At 33.9% G+C, this 23,223-nt stretch overlaps 1 protein-coding gene across 6 annotated transcripts in view; it reads right to left on the bottom strand.

Moving 5' to 3' along the window:
• Positions 1–23,223, bottom strand: part of ebf1b (EBF transcription factor 1b) — a 183,848-nt gene that overhangs the window by 48,332 nt on the left and 112,293 nt on the right. For all 6 annotated transcript variants that reach the window (XR_010893562.1, XM_067375546.1, XM_067375547.1 and 3 more), the window contains exons 10-11: positions 20,661–20,787; positions 5,988–6,076 (exon numbers count right to left, since the gene is read on the bottom strand). Coding sequence is in view for 5 of the 6 variants with exons in the window: in XM_067375546.1 (XP_067231647.1) it covers positions 5,988–6,076; positions 20,661–20,787 (216 nt within the window). In the remaining variant the exon portion in view is untranslated. The remainder of the gene's footprint in view (positions 1–5,987; positions 6,077–20,660; positions 20,788–23,223) is intronic.

Genomic DNA, 23,223 nt, shown 5'->3' with positions numbered 1-23,223 from the left:
AGAACTCTACAAAATAATGTTTGCAACTTAAAAATGTAATTAAAACGATAAATTAGAATTTTATTAACTTGCAATCATACATTTATTTAAGTTGAGGTAACAGGTCTCCTGAATTACTTTTTAGAGTGTACGCCAATTTTGCTTTTCATCGACTCATCCATAGTGAGTTCGTTTGGGAAATTCTAATATTTTCACTTTATTTTAGAGTGCAGGCATTTATGTACTCTAATGTATGCAGCGTGAATGACAACAAAACTGATAATCAAACAACTACAACAACAATTTTTACTCAGAAATTGCAAACAATTACAACACTGAAGAAAAACTGAAACAGTATTTTCTTGTAAAACGTACTCAAATAGTCTTTATGTACAACTTTGAAAAATCATATTTTCGAGTGTATAAGGTTAAAGACAATCCATAATTGTCCCAAATGGCACTGTGTCAGCAATTCATGATTTCCCCAACATGCCAAACTTTACAGGAAGTAGCAGCACATCATGTTTGGATCATCATTTTGATAGCCGATAAAAGCCCTTCGCAATGTTGATTAGATCATATCTGATGCAGCATGACATCATCACAAACTCTGCTGACATCATAAACCGGTGACAACAACTTCAAATGCAATGATATCAGCAAATCTAGCTTCCCAGGAAAGGTTTTCATTCAGTAATTCCTAAAACATGTTTTAAATTATTCATATGGCCAATACACAATCTCCCTTCTGTCGTCTGATTGATAGTTTATACTTTTTTTAGTAAGTAAAAAGCATTTAATTCTGAAAAAAATGTCTACCTTCAGGTCGTTGTACATGTCTTTTTGCAGTGAAATCTTTAATGACATAAGAATAACCTTTACATTGCTAGCAATATTATTTATAAATAAACTGGACTGAAGTCGTTTTACTTGATTATCCATACATCAATGTTTAGAAAAATCATGTTAAAATGCTCAATTATCATTGTACTAAATTGCATTATATGTTTTGTCCCCACAATAAAAACTACAGAGTTTTGATCATATTAAGCATTTAAATATTATCTTAGTTAGTTATATTATTGAGAGATATAGAGTGACAACTGATATTTATATGCATTTTATGTAAGCAGTCTGCAATACTGCTATAATTTTTAATTGATTTACATTACAAGTCATCATAATTTCATCTTTTTGGCCATATAAACATCAGCAACTGCACAAAACTGCATATTTTTGATCAGTTTGGGCATCTGAATATATATATATATATATATATATATATATATATATATATATATATATATATATATATATATATATATATATCATACTATATGAGCCATAAAAAGCCTTATGTATCTAATATGATACTAAAAAAAAATTTTTTTATGCAAACTTTTTCTTTAGAATTTTGTCAAAAGGTTCAATAAATGGGTCATTATTTGTAATATAAAGAGTGACTTTTGGTCTTTTCCTAACACAAAGTTACCGTATGGCTGCAGAACATTTTGAATAAACGGAGACATATCATTTTTATCACATAATTTTTTTCATGCTCTTTTTTCGAAGCTTCAAAATGTAAATTGAACGGTTTGAACCTCTTATTTGTGTTCACAGAATCAATAAAGTCATGAAGAACTGAAGCAACAGGGTGAATCATGAAAATTACTATTCCTTTAAGAACATAAATACTAAAAACTGATCAATAAAAGGACCAAAATGGGCAGGTTGTGTTGGTCCATGTCAGACCTCATTGTCAATGTAAATGTCCAGTAGAGCATTCACACTTCTGTTGTCCTCTCTAATCCTTTTATACGGGCTACTACACCGTCTGTCCTTCTGTGGCTCTCATGTCTGTCTGTGTCTGAGTTTGATCTGGGAACAACACTATAAAAATAAACTGAGAGAAAAACAACTGAAAAAGGACACTTTTGTTACATAACTGTTTCTCTAATGACTGAAAAAAGTGTGAAAAACAAATAAATACATATATTGAGAATAATCAAATTGTTAAACTTCAAAAAAGGAGTATGTTAGAATATAGTAAAAATGTAAACATGATTTGTTCCTTTTTTACTTCCAAAAAGGTACATTTAACAGTATTTTACAGTAAAATTACATGAAATGTAAGTTAAAGTTTTTTTTCCATATGTATTTATGCTTAGCTTCCCATAAGTTTCTTTGTTTTGTGTGTTTACTTAGCTATACATTGAGGAGAAAACTATTCCTGCAACTTAGAAAAATTAAAAATAAATGAATAAATATATAAATCAATCAATCAGTCAGTAAATATATTTAGGGAAAATCAGGTACGCCCATATCCTCAAGGGTAAAAAATGTTCATGAAGATTTTTTTTTTCAAAAAAAAAAAAAAGAAGTTGGGTTTGGTTTACCATTTGTCTATAATTATATAGTCTATAATTAGCTTTATATAAAAACAATAGAAGTCTATGGTATGCCCTCATTTAGATGGCTAGGTAGACATATGTGTGTGTGCCAGTCTTTCTCTCTCTCTCTCTCTCTCTGGCGTCCCTGTGTTTGGCTGGTATGATTGAGGTGAGCAGTTGAAAAGAGAGCCCCGTCAACAAACTGTTATTACCTCAATAAGGACGAGAAAATCGATGGGGCGGAGAGGAACAGAGCATGTGTGTGTGTGTGTATGTGTGTGGCGCCACCACTGCCAATGGGACAGCGGCCAAGACAAGAGAGATGGAGAGAGAGCGAGAGATTATGTATGATTCTCTGTTCCTCCATATGTCCGACCTCTTCATTGAGCTCAACACTGTTCTGAATGTCAGAGGTGCCAGTGTGCTGGAATAATTTCTCTTCCTCCTCTCAAGCACACACACACACAAACGCGCATACAAACACACACACATACACACACACCCTCTGCTGTGACTCAATTACTGGTGGTGGAGCAATAATAAAGTCCGGCCAGCGGAGACTTCGATCGCTGACCTGCCGGGAGGCACCGCTGGACAGCTGACTTCACCATGATGGATCACCTCTGGGTGCCCGTGCTCTTAAACTCACCCACACACACACACACATACTCACCCCACTCTTAAACATATACTCACATGTATATAGTTCATCACCAAACATACACTCTTGTTAAACGAACAGAATAATCCAAACGAGAAAACACACTCAATACTCCTAAATAGAAGGTTAATGTTGAATGGGAACTTTTGAAGTTTCAGTATTTTTACCAACTTCCTGAATCAACATTATTGCTGGGTCTGGAACAATATTACTATCAACCAATCAGATTTCAGGGCTAGAGAATAGTGGTTGTCTAAAGTAAGACTGTGATAGGTTGATTCATCAATGTATCATTTTTAAAAATAATATAATATCAATGTAAAAGCTCAGAAACAATCTCATCTAAATATATAATATAATATAATATAATATAATATAATATAATATAATATAATATAATATAATATAATATAATATAATATAATATAATATAATATAATATAATATAATATAATATAATATAATATAATGTTGAGGAAACACTGAAAAATGAATTTTAAAACCTTTAGTCAATAATATCTATTATTGTTTTTTTCTAATTACTGATAAAAGTGTCAAAAACATAAGGAAATAAATATAGTACATGTTTTATTCAGAAAATATTTGCAATAAATATTTCTGGGACAAAGATTTGTCATATTCCAAACAAATAAAAAAAGATGTATATAATATAATATAATATAATATAATATAATATAATATAATATAATATAATATAATATAATATAATATAATATAATATAATATAATATAATATAATATAATATAATATAATAAATATAATAAATATAATATAATATAATATAATATAATATAATATAATATAATAAATATAATATAATATAATATAATATAATATAATATAATATAATATAATATAATATTCTTGTAGTTAAATATCTGTCCATTAACTGTTGATATTAATTTTATTAATTAATTACAAAATGCATAATTTGATGATTATATTGTATTGTATTGTATTGTATTGTATTATATTATCTTATATTAATGTCTTTTAATGATTTTTAAAAGTATATGTGACCCTGGACCACAAAAGCAGTCATAAGGGTCATTTTTTTGAAATTGAGAATTATTCATAATCTGAAAGCTGAATAATTAAACTTTATGTTTTTATGATAGGACAATATTTGGCCGAGATATAACTATTTGAAAATCTTGAATCTGAGGGTCCAAAAAAGTCCTTAGCAATGCATATCCATTCATAAAAATACATTTTTGATATATTTATGGTAGGAAATTTACAAAATATCTTAATGTAACATGATCTTTACTTAATATCCTAATGATTTTTGGCATAAAAGAAAAATCGATAATTTTGACCCATACAATGTATTGTTGGCTATTGCTACAAATATACCCGTGCGATTTAAGACAGGTTTTGTGGTCCAGGGTCACATATCTTTATTGTTATCATTATAGTTATCGTCCTTGGTGCGAACGGGCCTGAAGAATGTTGCTTTAGTCCCAAACCTCAGGCCTAAACTGAGGTCTAAATCCTAACACCCCCCCACCCCCTAAAAATGGATTTGTCGATAAGAATGTTGTTCCAGGACCAACAAGAAAGTTGATCCAGGAACACGTTGTACTTGCCGAAATCTAAGCCAATGTTTCCTGACATCTGACCTACTCCCGGTATAAGTGAGATTTGAACTGTGAATCACAGTGATTGAACAAAGCCTGTTTTATGCAATATTTCTAGAGCTCCAGGACACACATGCACCAAATAACTCCATTCTGTGACTCTAGCTTATTTGGACTATTTACAGAACTAAACAACATGGTTTCATTAAGACCAAATAGCCCAACCTGAAAAACAGTTAAAGCACTATATAGAGTACCTGTTACAACCAGAGGATGACATTACAACAAACACAGCACATGGAAAACATGGCTCAATATACATGGAGAAGTAGAACAACAGCAACAGACAGAAAGTTTTTTTTTTTTCCATGATGCAACTCTTTCTGTCCTTTTGCAACAGACTCTAATGTTCATCCAAGCAGAATTATTACCATATGAGTTTCATCACCAAGACAATGATGACATAACAACGCGGCCCGCCATCTCAGTGCTTCATAAGTGAGAATCTTTACTTTGATATTATAGCTAATGTTGTAGCACTCTCTCTGAATTAAGGAAAGAGGATCTGGAAGCACTTAATAGAGATAGAGGAATGTCATACAGGAATGTTATACAGATGAAATGCACACAGCTGTATAATGATTCATGTTTCAGCCCACCCAACATGGATTTTCAATGAAGTCATTTGATTAGGCTTTAAATATGAATCAGCTATCATTCATTCAGTTGGCAATATTATATATATATAATGAGCAATATCACACGAGTGCCCTAAGTAATCACAGAGTGCTGATATACAGCCATATAGCATGGCTACTCATGTGATATTGCGTTTATACAACAGTTCGACGGCACAAGTGAATAAATAAATAAGAAACAACAATGCAGTGTCTTTAAAAATCCTCTTCTGTGCCATGGATTCAAATCTCAAGTTGACAGTTTAACAAATGTTCCTGGAGCTCACATCTCCAAAAGAGTCTAAACAAATTGTAAAATAGGCGCTATGTTTATATATGAGTCACATATTTGAGGTCTAAATAACTACATTCTCGCCTAAAAACTCCTAAAACTACATTTTGTGACACAACAAAAGTAGTATTTGTATAAAATATGGTGGATTTGCTCGACTGTTATGACAGTCACCACAAGTGGAGTGATACAAACGGTGAATCGGTTCCAGTGCTGATATCACACGGCTGGAAAAAGCTCTCAGCAAATCTGTTGTATATACTGTATATATATTCACTAAAATCAGGACAATTACTTCATTTAGCATCTGTTACTCAACAAACACCTCATTTCAACAGCACATTTCTGTTTAACAGTAGTGGAAATAGTGGAAACGCTATTCGTACCTTTGGCAAGCGCTCAGGATCTCCTGGATGTCGAGGTATCACCTTCTGTAACCGCTGAAAACCGTAGTCTATGGTGGGCTCATTCAGGGCTACAAACAAAAGCAGAGACAAATTTAAAAAAAAATAAAATTTTATGTAATTTTAGAACATTTTTTTTTTTTTTTTGGCTGACAATTGTAAGGCTGCAAAGAATAAAAGGCTCTTCATATTTCTGGAATAAAACTTAACATGGCCATTTAGTTGGTGTAAATTAACTTTTTTTTTTCTAAATATACAGCTACAACCCAGAGTAATAACTCTGTAGAAAATGCAATATTAATATATACAACAGTTCTAATGGAAGTCATTTTAAATTGTTGGGAATTCTTACGCCCGTGTTAAGTGCAGGAAGCGCATATAGCATGTAATCGTAGGACGTTTATGCTTTTACGTTTAGCGCAGCAATTACTTTGCATAAAGTCTTTATGCTGTCAAAAACGCGAAAGCCTGTCATTCAGTCTGAGCGAGGGATGAGATGGAGGACAGGAGAGATATTAACAAGCTATCTGACACCATTTGCTCCAGTAATGGACAGAAAATGGAAGTAGAAGAAGATCTGTTTATGATGGCATATGATTGTTTGTAAAGTGCCACAGTTTTAAGAGCCTACTTTAAAGTAGGGGACCAAACAAAAACTCCTGACTGCAGTAGCATTTAAAGTCCCCCTGTAGTCAATCATTTTATCCTTTAAAACTCATCTTTGATCACCAAAATGACATATTTAAATGTTTTTCCTTTGAAAAATCCTTGCTTCGTTTAGTATACGCGGATCTGTGAATATGCAAATTAGTCTCCGCCTCCACTCAATCACACAAGCTCAGATTACCTGATCCAATCGGTCAACTGTGGTAAACGTTACCCGATGGCAAGTGGTTTAATTCAGCCATATATGTTTGAACCAGAAACTGATTCAGAAGAATAGGAAGAGTGAATTATACATGATCGTCTTCAAGTTGATGTATCACAATGGTAATGCATTTTATGTATCGCTCTGTACAACGTTGGACACATAACGGTCATTGATATGATTAGCCTTTGGCTTGACTATGTTATCAAAAATAATGTGTTGCTAATATTACACAAAACATGTCCCCATTTGCCATCTCAGAGTCAGCAGCTGCCTTCTAAAAATCAGCATACTTTGAAACGCTTCAGACATCAGTGGAGAAAGGCATATATTTCATCACAACATCGTAATATGCATCATGTACTGTACATAATTCACTCACTATATTGCTAAAGGTACCCGATTTTTCATATATACAGAAAAATATACCGGGATAGCCTGCCTTCTCTTGAGACCGCTCTGCTTCACAGTATAGTTAATGAAATGCTAAAGCCCCGCCCATATGTTGACGGGATTGGTTACAATATATTTGTGAAGTAGAGAACAGGTGCAATTTCAAACCACGTTTTTGAGTCTGTCCTTGATACACTGCATTTTTAAGGAGAAAATACTCAGAAATGTTGTTGACTGATGAATTTGCACATGATTTGTCTTAAAGCATATTAAAACACTACATAGACATATAAAAAACATTAAAAAAAACTTGATTCAGCACAGGGGGACTTTAAGACAAAACACAATTTCAAAAGAGAGAGATAATACATATTATATATACACACATATATATATATATATATATATATATATATATATATATATATATATATATATATATATATATATATATATATATAAATATATATATATATATATATATATATATATATATATATATATATATATATATATATATATATATATATATATATATATATATATATACATACACACAAACACACACACACACACACATATATATATATATATATATAATTACTTTAATATAGGTAAAGTAAGGGATTACTCTTAATTTGTAATTTAATCACAGTTACACAGTTGTTTTTAATTAAATAGTCTCCCTTTTAATACTTTGGTCAGTTCATGAATAATTTATGCAATTTTATATTATTTATTTGAAAGAATCAAAAAAGCAGTTTCATGTCTATCCTTGTTCTTCTGGTCAAGGTTGATATGGGATTTAGAAAATAATTGGTAATAAGCAATGCAATACAGTTTAGAGAGAATAATTAGTGGCTAGTAATTAATTACTATTTAGAGTAACACACACACGTATATATATATATATATATATATATATATATATATATATATATATATATATATATATATATATATATATATATATATATATATATATATATATATATACATATACATAGTTCACTGGCATATATATTAAATAAACAATAGCAACAATGACGTCAATCATGACATTTAATGAAAGATTTATATTATATTATATTATATTATATTATATTATTATTATATTATATTATATTATATAACTGAACAACATTAGATATAACTTAAAGACAAAACACGATTTACAAATACATTTAATTTAATAATTAATAGCAAAAGCAAATAGCAAAAAAGACTTTTTATTGTGCAGAGCATTTACTCTGGATCATGTTTTAACAATGCTGAAACATTTCATGAAATCTTTTTTCTGCCTTAATTTCTGCATTTATATTATATATTCATAACAGTCTGTGTTTTACAGGTGTCAAGATGTGTGCTGTTTTTTGGTTAGCATGTGGTTCAAAACATAATGGGATCTAAAAATGGCATCCCAAGAACATGTATTGCAAAATGTTCATAAATAACACGTCAAATGAGTGTCTGGTCCCAAGGCTGTTGAAGGATGGACGTGTGAGGAGAAAGAGAGAAAAGAGGAAGAGAGAAAGAGAGAGTGGTTTGGACAGTTTGAGTGTGAGGGAGTGTTAGGGGCTGCTGGGGCATGAAACGAAGGTACTTTCCTGTCGGTTGGAGCAGATGGTTAAGACACTGTAAATTCTGTTTAAGTTATATTGAAGTTAGTATGTGGCAATTAAGAACATATAGGTTAATGACTGTGTAAGTACTGCTGTTCACAGTTATTACCGTAATAAAGGACCTTCAATTACACGTTTCCTTGGAAATGTTGGTTGATAATATCTAATTAATCTGAAACACCTGTCTGGTTGAAGGAGAAAGAAATGCGGTCAGGAACCGGTGTGTGTGTGTATTCCTGTGCGCGGGGCATCTGTTAATAAATTGATATGGAGATGGATGAGTCAGTGCACTAGGAAACACATTCACATGCTTGTATGTGTCAGGAGTACTTCACTCCTCTCTTATTGCCATTGATTTCTACATTGTATCCAATCCTCTCACTCAGCCTGGGGAAAACATTCACTTACCAAGAGACCCAGAGGTCGACAGAGAGAGAGACAGAGAAAGAGAGAGAGAGTGGGGACAAAGGGCTTCCCAAGGCGTGTGGGGAAAGATAAAACACTAGGATTTGTTTTTTACAAGGAATTGTCTTAAAGAATTATTTGAAATATTATTTAACCATAATTTACCTGGTTCAGTGACATAAGCTTTAAAACATGTACATTAACTACAATTACTTACCATCTACATTAATAACATAACATAACATAATATAACATGACATGACATGATTGATATATGATATATGATATGATATGATATGATATGATATGATACGATGCGATGCGATGCGATATAATATAATATAATATAATATAATATAATATAATATAATATAATATAATATAACATACATAACATAACATAACATAACATAACATAACATAACATAACATGACATGATTGATATATGATATATGATATGATATGATATGATGCGATGCGATGCGATGCGATGCGATATAATATAATATAATATAATATAATATAATATAATATAATATAACATACATAACATAACATAACATAACATAACATAACATAACATAACATAACATGACATGATTGATATATGATATATGATATGATATGATATGATGCGATGCGATGCGATGCGATGCGATGCGATGCGATATAATATAATATAATATAATATAATATAATATAATATAATATAATATAATATAATACAATATAATATAATATAATATAATATAATATAATATAATATAATATAATATAATATAATATAATATAATATAATATAATATAATATAACATACATAACATAACATAACATAACATAACATAACATAACATAACATGACATGATTGATATATGATATGACATATAACATAACATCTAATATGATATGATATTATATAATAATATAATATAATATAATATAATATAATATAATATAATATAATATAATATAATATAATATAATATAATATAATATAATATAACATACATAACATAACATAACATAACATAACATAACATAACATAACATAACATGACATGATTGATATATGATATGACATATAACATAACATATAATATGATATGATATTATATAATAATATAATATAATATAATATAATATAATATAATATAATATAATATAATATAATATAATATAATATAATATAATATAATATAATATAATATAATATAATATAATATAACATTATATGATATTATACATGATAAATGATAATATAATATCATATAATATAATATGCTAATTTCATTAGTTGTCACTGTTACAATATTAGTTTTTATTTATTACATCATATATTATATTATATTATAAACAACTTATTAATCAAATTATGCATTAAATAATAAATAGCAAAAATTACAGTAAAACATATTGACGTTTCAAAATAAATTTGCAGTCACTGATTATATTATATTATATTATATTATATTATATTATATTATATTATATTATATTATATTTATTATATTATATTATATTATATTATATTATATTATATTATATTATATTATATTATATTATATTATATTATATTATATTATATTATTATCATAACTTATTAATCAAATTCATCAAATAGCAGAATTTACAGTACAATGTTTCAAAATAAATTTGCAAGTTACTGTGTGCCCAGTGCCCACTTTGAAAAAAAAAAAAAAAAAAATTCACTGGCAATCACGCCTTCTTAAACCACAGTATTTTTGGACTCACGTTCCAAACCCATTTAGAAAAATAACCCGACGAGAACTGTGTTTTTGAAGAAGCTGTTTCTTATGAAAGAACCTTTCCTCCACTTTCAACACAGGCTGATACTGCGGGTCAACGTGTCCCTCAAGAGAATATGAGTTTCCAATTTGATATACTTTTTGATTTGGTCACCACTCACCACATCCCCTAACCCTCACTTTAAAGAACACAGAGATATCAAGGGCATTGAGACATATAAAGTCAATTTCTATAGAGGAAATAATCCCTTAAGTTACTTCAGGGGTCTAACAAGGGACAAACTCAAGAGAATGAAGTTCTCAGGAGGAGAATGAAGCCCTTTAACTATTTAAATATATCTACTGTACAAAAAGGTCTCTTCCCAAAATGGGGAAGTGGGATTGTTGTTGGCCTAACTTTTCACTGTAGCCAAGTGCAGTATTCACTACATGCGAAACAAGCGCTAACCACACGGTAAGTATTTATAGCTTGGCCCAACTCCACTTCTTCAAACTGTTTTATTGTTTTCCTCGTATTAATACCACATGGCATCAATTTGCACAGGGATGTTGGTTTATAGTTCTCCCTTGGTAGCTCTAGCGGTTAAATAGACAAAAATAGCCTAAGTGAGAGAAGTATCTAACTGTGCTACTAGCTAATTTAGCAGCTCAAAATGTTTCAGAAGGGAGTTGTTAAAAGAATACCGGTTTGAACAATGAAATTATACACTAGCATGGCAACGGGGAACAATCCAATGCAGCTACAGAAGTTCTACTTATAGAGTTGATATCATACTGTATGTTGACTTGATCCTAGCTTTGGGATACATTCAAGGACGAGGGAATCTGACGGCTGTATGTGATACGGCTGGTCTAAATTATCTGAACTTATTGGATTTGTAAGAAATTTGGGTTTTTGTTTTGGTTTTAGGCAAGTAAACATCCTGAGCCAAAGCAAATACTGTCTACTAGTGTCCACAAAGACAACGTAAGATCAATGAATCGTCTGTAAGCTGTCAGCACAAAACGATTGGCTGATACTTCTATACTGATATGAATAGAACATCACTGGCAATAAATTAATGAGCAAATATGCCCCCTCCCTCTGCGTTCGTTTCACTTATTTCTATCCCTCGCTTTCTGAGAAGAATCTCTTGCAATCACAGAGATCAATGCTTATTGAAATTTCATGAGGGCAGATCCAGGCCTCATCATATTTCACTATAATGACCTGGAGGAGAGAATGTTGTGAGTAGAGGGATAGTGAGGAAAGAGGAGACGGGGAAGCATGAGGTAAGTCCTCGCTTAATTTGAGCCAGTAAAGTGGTATGATGGGTAGTAGTTGGCTACATAATTGCCTATTGCACATACACTCGCTCTATAGAGCCCAACCCACACAAAATCCAATAGATTCATTAGATTAATAGATTCAATAGACCTTAATGCTTTCTATTAGGGCTGTCGATTGAACGCGTTTATTTAATAAATTAGTTATGTAGATGACTGGTGACGAACATGAAGCAGGGCAACAACTGAAGCCTATAGAATGTGGTTAGAATGGTCCTAAAATTCAAGATATCAGGGCAAAAATGCCCCTGTATAAGTTTTCATCTCATATTTATATCATATGATATAGTTAAGCAATATCACACGAGTGCTGTTTTTGTCCTGAATAAAACAAGTGCAAATGTAATATTGATTTTATACAACATCTCAATAAATAAGAAGTTAATATTGTTTTACATTTTAGACACTAAGGGCCCTATTTTAACGATCTAAACGTAAAGTGTGAAGCGCACGGCGCAGGTGCACTCAGGACGTGTCCAAATACACTTTTGCTATTTTAACGACGGAAAAACGGTCTGTGCGCCGGGGCGCATTTTTGAAATGGGTTGTCCCTATTCTCTTAATGAGTAATGGGCGTAACGTTCAATAAACCAATCAGAGTGTCATCTCCCATTCCCTTTAAGAGCGAGATGCGCTCGCGCCATGGCGGATTGCTATTTACATGGCGGAATTTGTTGGCGGAAAAGCAGAACGTTTTTCAAGCGAAGAAACCGTTCTGCTCGTGCGCAAAGTTAAACCGCGCAAGCAGATCATCTACGGGACAAGCAGGAATCCACCAAAGCTTCCCGAGGTGAAGAAGGCGTGGGATGAATTAGCAGCGATTGTGTCCGAGGTAGCCTATTTCTAATACACGCAATGACTATTCATCATTACATTTTTATATTTATGTAGCCTACACAATAATATTCTTTTACACTGTAATCCTTTTGTTTTTAATATTTGGCATGTTTGTGTGATGCGCATCCCTGTGTGTAATAAGCAAAGTCAACGCGCACTGTGGACGCGCCCAGAGGCGCAGTTTCTACCAACGCGCTCTAACAAAAAAATATTGCGCCATTGACTTTAGACTTTAGACCAGGTTTGAGTTGGTCTATGGCGCAGTCTATTTTCAGCTCCTTAAAATAGCAATGCGCCGGCAATGCGCCTGAACGCACCTCTTTTTTAGACCAGCACGCCCATGGCCGCGCTAACTGGCGCAAATGCATTTACTAATTTAAGGACGTGGCGCTGAACGGGAAAACGCAAACGGCGCCGGACGCAAACTAGCAAACACACTTGCGCTGGGTGTATTATAGGACCCAATATTGTCTGTTTTTGCTCAATTCTGAATTCAGAGCAGAACTGTTGTGCATCTTCAAGCAACACACAGCAGTTTAATTACAGAATAAATACGCGTTTTGAGCGAAATCAATCAGGTGAAACAATGATTCAATGGCCCATTCATAAAAAGAGCCATTTACTTTATTCCTGAATGAATCAGCCGTTTGAACGAATCGAATGAATGAATGACGCAATGACTTACTCATTAGACTCATTACTCATAGACATTTACCGCCACCTACTGGCAGTTTTAGTTTCTAATTTAGAGTATCATGTAAAAAAAAAAAAAAAAATCATATTTTTTATATAGCTTGCCCAAAAATGAAAATTCTGTTTATTTACATTTACTCACCTTCATGTCATTTCAAACCTGTATGACTTACTTTCTTATGTGGAACATAAAAGAAGATATTTTGAAGAATGTTGGTAGCCGAACTGTTCAACCAAACCAATTCAAATTCAGCTTCTGAAAAAATCATGGCCATTGTAGCCTAAAAGATTGTGTCATAAACTCAATGTTGAATCAAATCAAATATTTCTTTATAAAGCTACTTTTTGTCTATTTGATGCTTTTCTCGTTTAACACAATAATGACTTTAAATGTTCTTTTGGGGGGTAATTTCTCAGTCAATGTTGATACATGTGGTTAATTTGCGATAAATATCAGATTAATTAATTGCCCTACTTTTTATTAAATGTGATTTGTGAACAAATCTAATGTGAAAATTGTTTGTTTTTCCATTGATTCATGCCTTTTTATACCGTTCAAACAAAACTGAGCATTTAAACCAAATGATGAATCTAAATGAGCAGATCAAATCTAATCAAATGAATCTAACCTAGTTCTATTCTAGAACCAGTGTTTGAATCAAATCAAACGAAATAAAATCTAATTACTGAGTCAAAGTGAATTAATGTACTGTATAATAAATAAATTCTAAAACCAGGTTTTGAATCAAATCAAACAAATTGAATCCAGGTAAATAAAATCAAACTGATAGCTATAACATCAAAGCAAAGTAATAAAATCTACAATAGAATCAATTCTATTCAAGAACAACAAGACCAGGGGCTCTGGCAGCACTAGCACTGAATACTGTAGATCGTCTTTCACATTCTTTTTAAAGTGTCTAAATCAAATCAAACAAACTGAATCAAATCAAATGAATCAAACCTATAAAATAAATTATTCTATTCTACAACAAGCAGGTCCAGTGGCCTGTCAGCACTATCACAGTATGGATCTTTTTTAGAACAAGCTAAATTGATCTGAATGAAGTGAATGAATAAATAAAACAGATCAAATCTTTAAAAGAACTGATTGCGTTCTATAACGAGAAGACCATACACTCTGACAGAACTATGTCTGTATTGATCACTAAAAAAATAACCAAAAGTACTAAATGGGACTAAACAACATGAATTCAATCTACAACAGAATCTACAACCAGCAGGTCCGGTGATCTAGCAACACTATGACGCATGAGTTTTTCATTATAAGAATGCTTTCCAAGATTGTTTTAATCAAATCTACTAACTCATACGAACTGAATCAAATTGAAAATTATCAATCAAATCAATAGCAATACTGATTCTATTCTTGGAACAAGCAGGTCCGTGGCTCTGACAGCACTATGACTATATGGATCATCTTTAACTAAAACTTCTATCCTTTTCCTGCTATAGTACTGCAGTAATGAGCAAGGGAATGTCACCACTTCCCTCCCTCTCTTCACCTCTTTCCCTCCTTCTTCCCAGAGGGCGCATGTACACCCCCCCCCCCCCCCCTCTTCAGGTACGAGCTCAAGGCAAGAGCTCTGGGGGATCAATACCCACGGCAGTGGAGCGTTCAATACCTCTGAATTATTGCTTCATTCTTCCTCCCCTATTATAGATGAGTTATTTTTTTCCAAGCCACACCACTTTAAGATCAATAGAGAACAATCTTATTCTTGTCTTTCCCCCTGCTCTTTTTCTACCACACTATTTTCTTTCTAAAGTTGCATCTTTATGATACAAAACAACAGGCAGTAAAAGAGATGTAGGAGGCAGATGTAGAGGAGGAGCTGCTGAATTTAGTTTGAAGTACACTTCTTTACATGAAGGACATGACAGAACTATACATAAATACATAACATGCAATGCGTAGTATTATAGACTAGAGTTCTTATTACTTTGAGAAATACGAAACCATTCTTGTCTTTTTTCTGCTTTGTGTGCTGACTAATAACGTATTTCCATTGTGCTCTTGTTTTCAGTGGGGCTGTGTTATATAATAAAGCCTCAAAACTCGTCCTTTGGGGTCTTGTTAGCAGTGTGTGTGTTGGTGTGTGTGATTCATCTACCATCTACAGCGCTACTAGAGTCAATTCTAGCCGCTGCCGAGATATGTGGCTGCAGTCCGATCTTGCAGTGACCTGGAATTGTCTGTAATCTAATTGGAGGTGCTCGTCCCTTCCGACAATAAAGCAATTATTTGGCAGCAGTAGATCCCACTGAATTTTTAACGTCACCAATTACTGCCTGTCTAGCCAGCAGAAATGTTAGCAGAAAAATGCTTTGCTATTAAAATGCAATATTTGGTTAAATGAGTATGTATGGAGTCACAAGTTTCTCCACTTCTGAAACGATATTTTGTTTCAGTGACATCACCAATCCCTCTTGTTTTTCAAACCTTCCTCCAATCTCCTACTTTTCACTATTTAATCAATTCCTGTTTTGACTGAAATTCTGTTTCACTCTGAAATATATTTCATCATTGAAGTAAACTGGGTTGCAAATGCTGTTTTATGACAACATTGAAAGAAAGTATTGATAGGAAGTAGTAAGTAGCGATCTGGCATCACTGTTGGGAAATATAAATCTAAACATTATGAAACTGAAGAAAGTGTGCGGAATTGTGAATTTAACGAAAATAATGTGGCCTTTCTTTCTCAGATCTGGTTCCCTATGATTCCTGTGAATGTTGTGGCAGTTCCATAGGCAGAATGTGTCTCTGTTGCTCCAATGGTTTATCGATTGGCACTTTGCACTTCCTCCTAACAAACACACGCCGCTGACATTCAGTTTTAGAAGTGACACAGAACCTACACTGTCAATTATATGAGATGTATTAGTTTGTCCCAAGGGATCTGTATATGGTGTCCAGTAAAACTGAAACACCAGGATGAGAGAGAGAGACGGACAGAGAAACCTTACTGAAAAAAGAAGAAGCTTAATCCAGACTAAAGTGGTTTGCAGGTCTTAACTGGTCACCAAGTTGTTTCCACTGTTCAGGTTGGTCAGGGAACAGTATCAGATACTGATAAACCAATAATATTTTTCATGTTATGGCTGATATTTAAAGTATGAACTATTATGTGTAAATAAATTATATATATATATATATATATATATATATATATATATTAGGGCTGGGCGATATATTGCATGCGACTGTCACGCGCATTTTGTCAGTAAAGCCGATTCCCTGATTAATTCCCTTCGATAATAAACGCGATATTGCGTGGCTTGTCAGTGAACTACGGCTCTGTCTATGAAATGCCGCTCCATTTGAAAGCAGGTGATGGCGATATAGCGGTAATCAGGGAACTGGCTTTACTGACGAAATGCGCGTGACAATCGCATACGATATATATCGCCCAGCCCTAATATATATATATATAAAACCTCACTCTCCCATCCGGATCACGGCACCAATTTAACCCCTCCAGTTCTGCTCGCACCGCTCCAAGTGGGATTTAAACCGGTGTTTCCAGCATAGGAGGCGGGGGCACTATATCAAGGATGCTAAAGACCGCAGCCTCTAGTGTCTGTGGCTAGTGTGCATCTTGAGGCCAGGGGAGCAAGGTTTACTCACACAGTTCTTACTAGCTGACCTCCATTACATACAGATATATATAATCAATATTCTTGTAAGAAGAATATCCAAATTTAAAACTTTATCAACTATAATAACTAGCTCCCCACCACAAAAGGATATTTTTAAATATATCTTTGATTGTGTTCATCTGAAATAATATACACCTAGGGTGGCTTGAGGGTGAGTAAATCATGGAATAATTTTCATTTTTGGATGAACTATCCCATTAAGTACGTGTTACATGATGGCAAAATTCATCTAAATGTAAAAACATGGCAAATAAGCCTAACACAATTAATTATTCAGTACAAAAATCTCTAAAACTGGCTGATAACCAATACTGTAGTGATATAATGCACATCCTTTGTCTGGTGTGATGGTTTTAGAGGGGTTTTGGACAGCTGGTCAGGCTAGAAGTCTAGCTAAACCAACAGAACACCAGTGTGGGAGATCAGCTAGATCAGTTTAAACCATACATGAACCACATTAAGTGTTTTTTTTTCAGCAGGGAAAACTCATGAAGGCACTCAGTATCTCAGTGTATTGTGTTTACGTTGTATGGGAACAATGCCTATGCCTCCTGTTTAATTCCTTTGTGTTCCATCTAGCTGTTTATCAAAAGAAGTGTTCTGTTTTATAACTTAATCGTGTTACAAAAATTCTAAAACAAAGTTATTTTTGTATAAAACGCAGGTCAAAAAGCACAGACTTTCTTGTGTCATTGTCTGCAAGACCTTACGTTCAACTTACGTTCTTGTTGTGGTTGACTGATTCAGCCATTTATGGATTCCGACTGCAGTTGTAGTTTCCAGGTAGCCATTGATTAATGCCCAGTCAGAGCCTGGCGGGAGGTGTCCGTGGCTTTGCCTGTATTGATTCAATTAGTTCTGAGGGTTTGCTAGTGTTCTATGCAAATAGCCTTTGCTAGCGGCCTCGGCTAACAGAGGCTGATTAGCATCGCCAGCTGTCTGCTGGGTACTTCTAATACCCATGCCAGCTGCCATCTTTTGTGCTAGTTGCCTAACGTTGGTAAGGTACATTAACAGTTACCGTAAGTTTGAAAAAGCTGAATGTTACCCGTTTGTAGTTAGAAATTTTCACTTTAAGGCATACATTTCACTACATTTGCTTCTATTTCCCAAGAATTTCTGACTGGTGTCTGAAAGAAATTACTGATATACTCATAGCAGTGGGCGAAATGAATAAAATAATAAATGTGCCATCTGTGTCTCCCTTTGAATGTCACTGGTTGCCACCTACAACTCTTGATACCATGTCTATCATGGCACTTAACTTCTGTGGACGCACATACTGTTTCCTTCTCTCTTTCTCACTGGAACGAGTCCGTCGCCCTCTCAAAAGATCCATCTGTGCACCAGATCAGCTATTTTTCTCTTTTAATTCGCCTTTGATTTAGAATCACTTTCAAGTGTGTTCTCTTGTTTGTGTGGGTGTGCGTGATGATTTAACACCAGCGAGAAAGTACAAACAAAAAGCAACAGAAAAAAAAAAAACAACCACCATGAAATTAACCAGCGAGCTGACCTTTGACCTCATGGTAGGCATTGAAGAAGTAGGCATTGATCGGGTTGGGGTATGAATGAGGTAAGTGTGTTGTGTTGCCTCATGAACACTGGAGTAGTTGGTGACAAATAGTGTTCATTTCGTTAACGAAAAATGTTTGTTGACGACTTTTTTCCATGACTAAGACAAGACGGTGACGAGACGACACCAATGTCATTAAACAATAACTAAGACTATATTAACAATATCGTTAATGAAAAAAGACAAGAATAACATGTTAAAAAATAAAAATTCTACCAAAAAAAGAAAAAAAAGAGGCAAAAATATTACAGACTGCTGTACAAGCCTCTACTACAAGCTTTCATGCTTGCGGTTGCCAGATGTCACAAGCTTAAATCCCCCAATCAGAGCTTTCCTTTTAAATGGATACATTTTCTGCCCAGTGTTTTACCTAATCTTTGCAATCTGGCAACCATACTCACGCACTCTTCTATGCTGTTGTTTTAACAGAAAAACATTAACATTAACATAACATTTTGGCTCTGTGGACTAAAATACACTCTTAAAATATTGAATTTATCTAACAGTTATATACACTGTATAAATATACAGTGTCCTTACATTATATGAGAAATCAGTCATTTGTGTCATGTCGATCTACTATGCCAAGCTTAACTGAGGCAGGTTTGTGTTTGTTTGTGTATTTACACATTAACGGTTTAATGTAAGCTTCATGGTTTCTCAGTTTGTTTCACTATTTAAATGGCTTCAATATGGAGGCCTATAAAGTGCAGCTTGTTTACTTCCTTGATTGTAACAGGTTTTATGAGCATTAGCTGTTATATTTTTTCCATCAACAGTAATTAAGCTAACAAAGCCTTACTTCTTAACGGAATGTGGTTATGTGAGTGTGTGTGCATTAGTCAGAAAAATCAACAATAATGCTTCATATAGCAAATAATCCTGTACATATATAACATAAAAAAAAGAAAGAAAAAAAAAATCCTAAACACATATGCTAAAATTTTAAATAATGATAATAAATAAATCATATGTGTATATATATATATATATATATATATATATATATATATATATATATATATATATATATATATATATATATATATATATATATATATATATATATATTTCAAATTAAAAAAATAATAAATAATTCTATACATATATCATCACTCTTTAAAAAATAAAAATGTATTTTAACATTTACTAACCATAATAATAGAACTGCTAGGTTTTAACATTTTCTGAAGAAAATTTAAATGGTGTTAGATTATTTAAGGGCATTGAAATTTTTTTTGGTACATTGCTATGCCTTTGTTAGGTTGATTTTAGTGTTTGATATAGTCTATATGATATTTATTTCCCTATATATAACCCATGTCTTTCCTCCAATGGAAGAGAATTGAGATTTGTTGGGCCTGTATTATTATTTTAAAACAATAATAAAGTAAAATCACACCTCTCCTGTGACAAATCTGTTTTTATATACGGATGGTGTTGAAACAATTTTCATCTTTCTTGTTTTGAGTTGAAAAGGCTTACCTGTGTAGATGAATCTTCCTGGTGTGCCTTTGCAAAACTGTTTGGACTTATAGGAAAGCGTGACCTCTACCACCCCAGGGATGTGACGAGGAGGGGTCTGAACTCTGATGGCATGAGGTGTGATGAGCTGTGAGGAGAAAATCAGAGAGAGGATGTTAGAACCATGATGGTCCATAATACGATTATCATCCCGTTTCCCTCATTGGCAGTTGCTCGGCTGGCACAGGAAGTATGAGAATTGAAATCGGCCAACTTTGCTCAGTTATGCAGCCAGGTTGTTTTGAGCCAATCATCACAGATGTAAATGTCATGTGATGCCTCTGGAGCTGCAGGAAAATGGTGGTGTGTCAACAAACCCTTCATTAGTGACTGTCCTGACCTGTGACTTGAAAAGCAACAGGCATTTGAGAGGAAATGACTGAAAAAACACTAGCTGACAAAGAAAAAAAGTAAAGCTAGCTAGTAAAGCTCATTTGTTTGCAGATGCTAGTTGTGTTTTGTGTGTTCATTTGCCCTGGCTGATTATGTTCTTTGATCCAGTTCTGATCAGTAAACAATCTGACTGTGTGTGCGCCATGTGTGTGTTTGTACGTGTCGTGTGCGTGTATGAATCTAGTCTAATCAGTATCAGACTGTTTATGGTGGGTGGTGAAGGGATGGCGAGATGAAGGCTAGGAGAGGACAGGTGGAGCTCCTCAGAGACATAATTAACAGCACACTGTCTTTCAGCATCTCACAGTCTATATGCATGTGGCTTATATGAGCTGTTGTCTAAAACATCCTCCTCTTTGAAAATCTGTCTCTCACAGTCAAAACAGCAAGCAAGTGAACTTCCTAGCCTGACAGAATTTATGGCACTCCAAATGCAAAGGACTTCCATAACGTAGCCAGCAAATTTACGCTAACTTCTAAAGCCAAAGTATACTTCACTTTTTACGCATTCGCGAGGGTCATCAGAATTTCGTCATCAGAAGAGTATGTGCGTACTGAACGAGCGCCACTGGATTTTTGTAACCATGCATACTTTGAATGCGCAGGTCGCACATGCGCGTTTTAATTATTTTTGCAGTAATTAGTTTATCCACAAGATGGCAAACGTGCACTGGGAACGACGATTCATAAGGTAGTCGAAGAAAAACTGCATAAACAGAACAGACCGGAACGCATGCAAGCTACAGCGACAATGGAGGCTTACATAGACGACAGATTGTGCAAAGAGGTTAGAAAGTACCCTCATTTGTACAATTTTAGCATGAAAGAATACAAAGACGTTTACATGGGTTGTAACTCGTGGCGAGAGATTGCTTAAACTACGCATGCGTCGAACGCCTGTGTATGCGTACAAGTCAAATGAAGTATGATTTGCAAGTCTGTGCGTTTGACTGTTCACTAGCGTCCGCGTAAAAAAACGAAGTTTACCCTGACGAATGATACCTCATTTCTCCCAAATTCTAGCCAAGGCAATCCCAGAATGCACTATGGGGAAAAAAATGGCAAAAGGAGTCAAGAGAAATGTTGACCGATACTTGTATGCTATTACGAATTCTATGTATGGCAGAAATAGTAAGAATAGCATGCTAGTGTGCTATTCCAAAATCAACAACTGACTACAAATGTAAGCCAAAGTCCCTTTCCAGGAAAGTCTTTTCACTCGGCGGCCATATTTGCAACACCTATGGACAGCTATTTCAGGCATCCAAGACCAAGTCCTATCTATTTGATTGGGGCAATCCTGAAATCTCAAAAACGTCTTTCTATATCTATAGTCTTTGATGCAATCCATTTATTACTGACTGTCATTAAAAGTACCACTAAAATTAGATCAGACTAACTAAAAATATACTAGTTTACCCAGTATTTGTGTTTTTATCCTTATTAGAGTATCATGTTGTTAGCTTAGCAAAAATGCTAATGTCAAACTGTTCTGCAATCAACTGTTAGTGAATTATGTGTTAGTGCTATTTATGTGGTGCCTCTGAGTTGGTGCCTATGTAGAGTTGAGAAAAAGAAATGAAAGAACAAGGTCTTCCTTGGACCCTCCCCTGCTCTTATTCTCTTCCTCCCTCGTTAGATGCTATCTGTGGTAATCAGATCCCTGCTGGCACTGCAGCTGAAGGGAACTACGTGGCTCTTGATGGGCCCCCCGTGTATGGGGGTCATGGGGTCAGGAGGTAAAGGTCACAAGGTTACGAGGTACACAGGAACCGCTATAGGGAGATTTCAGCACAGTGTATTTAATCGGTACCAGATGTAGTTCATCATAACATCACACACACACACACACATACTCATTAGCTCATTTCTCTGGTAGCTAATAACACTTAGCATCAACAGATCAAAGAGGTTAGAAGAGTATGCAGGGGGAAATTTGTATCAGGGTTGGTGCTCTCATGAAGAGTGGCTGTCTGAAGAGAGAAGTACTCTAAATCACTCCAGATCAATGTGTTTGTGTATGTGATTCACCACCACTGATTTGAGCATCTTTAAACCCGTTGTTATTGAGCAGTTAGCCAGTGTTACACAGGCTGCTCAATTTCTTGTACAGACGTGTCAAAACAATTGA

This window comes from Chanodichthys erythropterus, chromosome 22 (assembly GCF_024489055.1).
Source record: "Chanodichthys erythropterus isolate Z2021 chromosome 22, ASM2448905v1, whole genome shotgun sequence".
Taxonomy (NCBI): domain Eukaryota; kingdom Metazoa; phylum Chordata; class Actinopteri; order Cypriniformes; family Xenocyprididae; genus Chanodichthys; species Chanodichthys erythropterus.
Note: the sequence above shows the minus strand (reverse complement) of the source record. Positions and strands in the feature narration are given on the sequence as shown.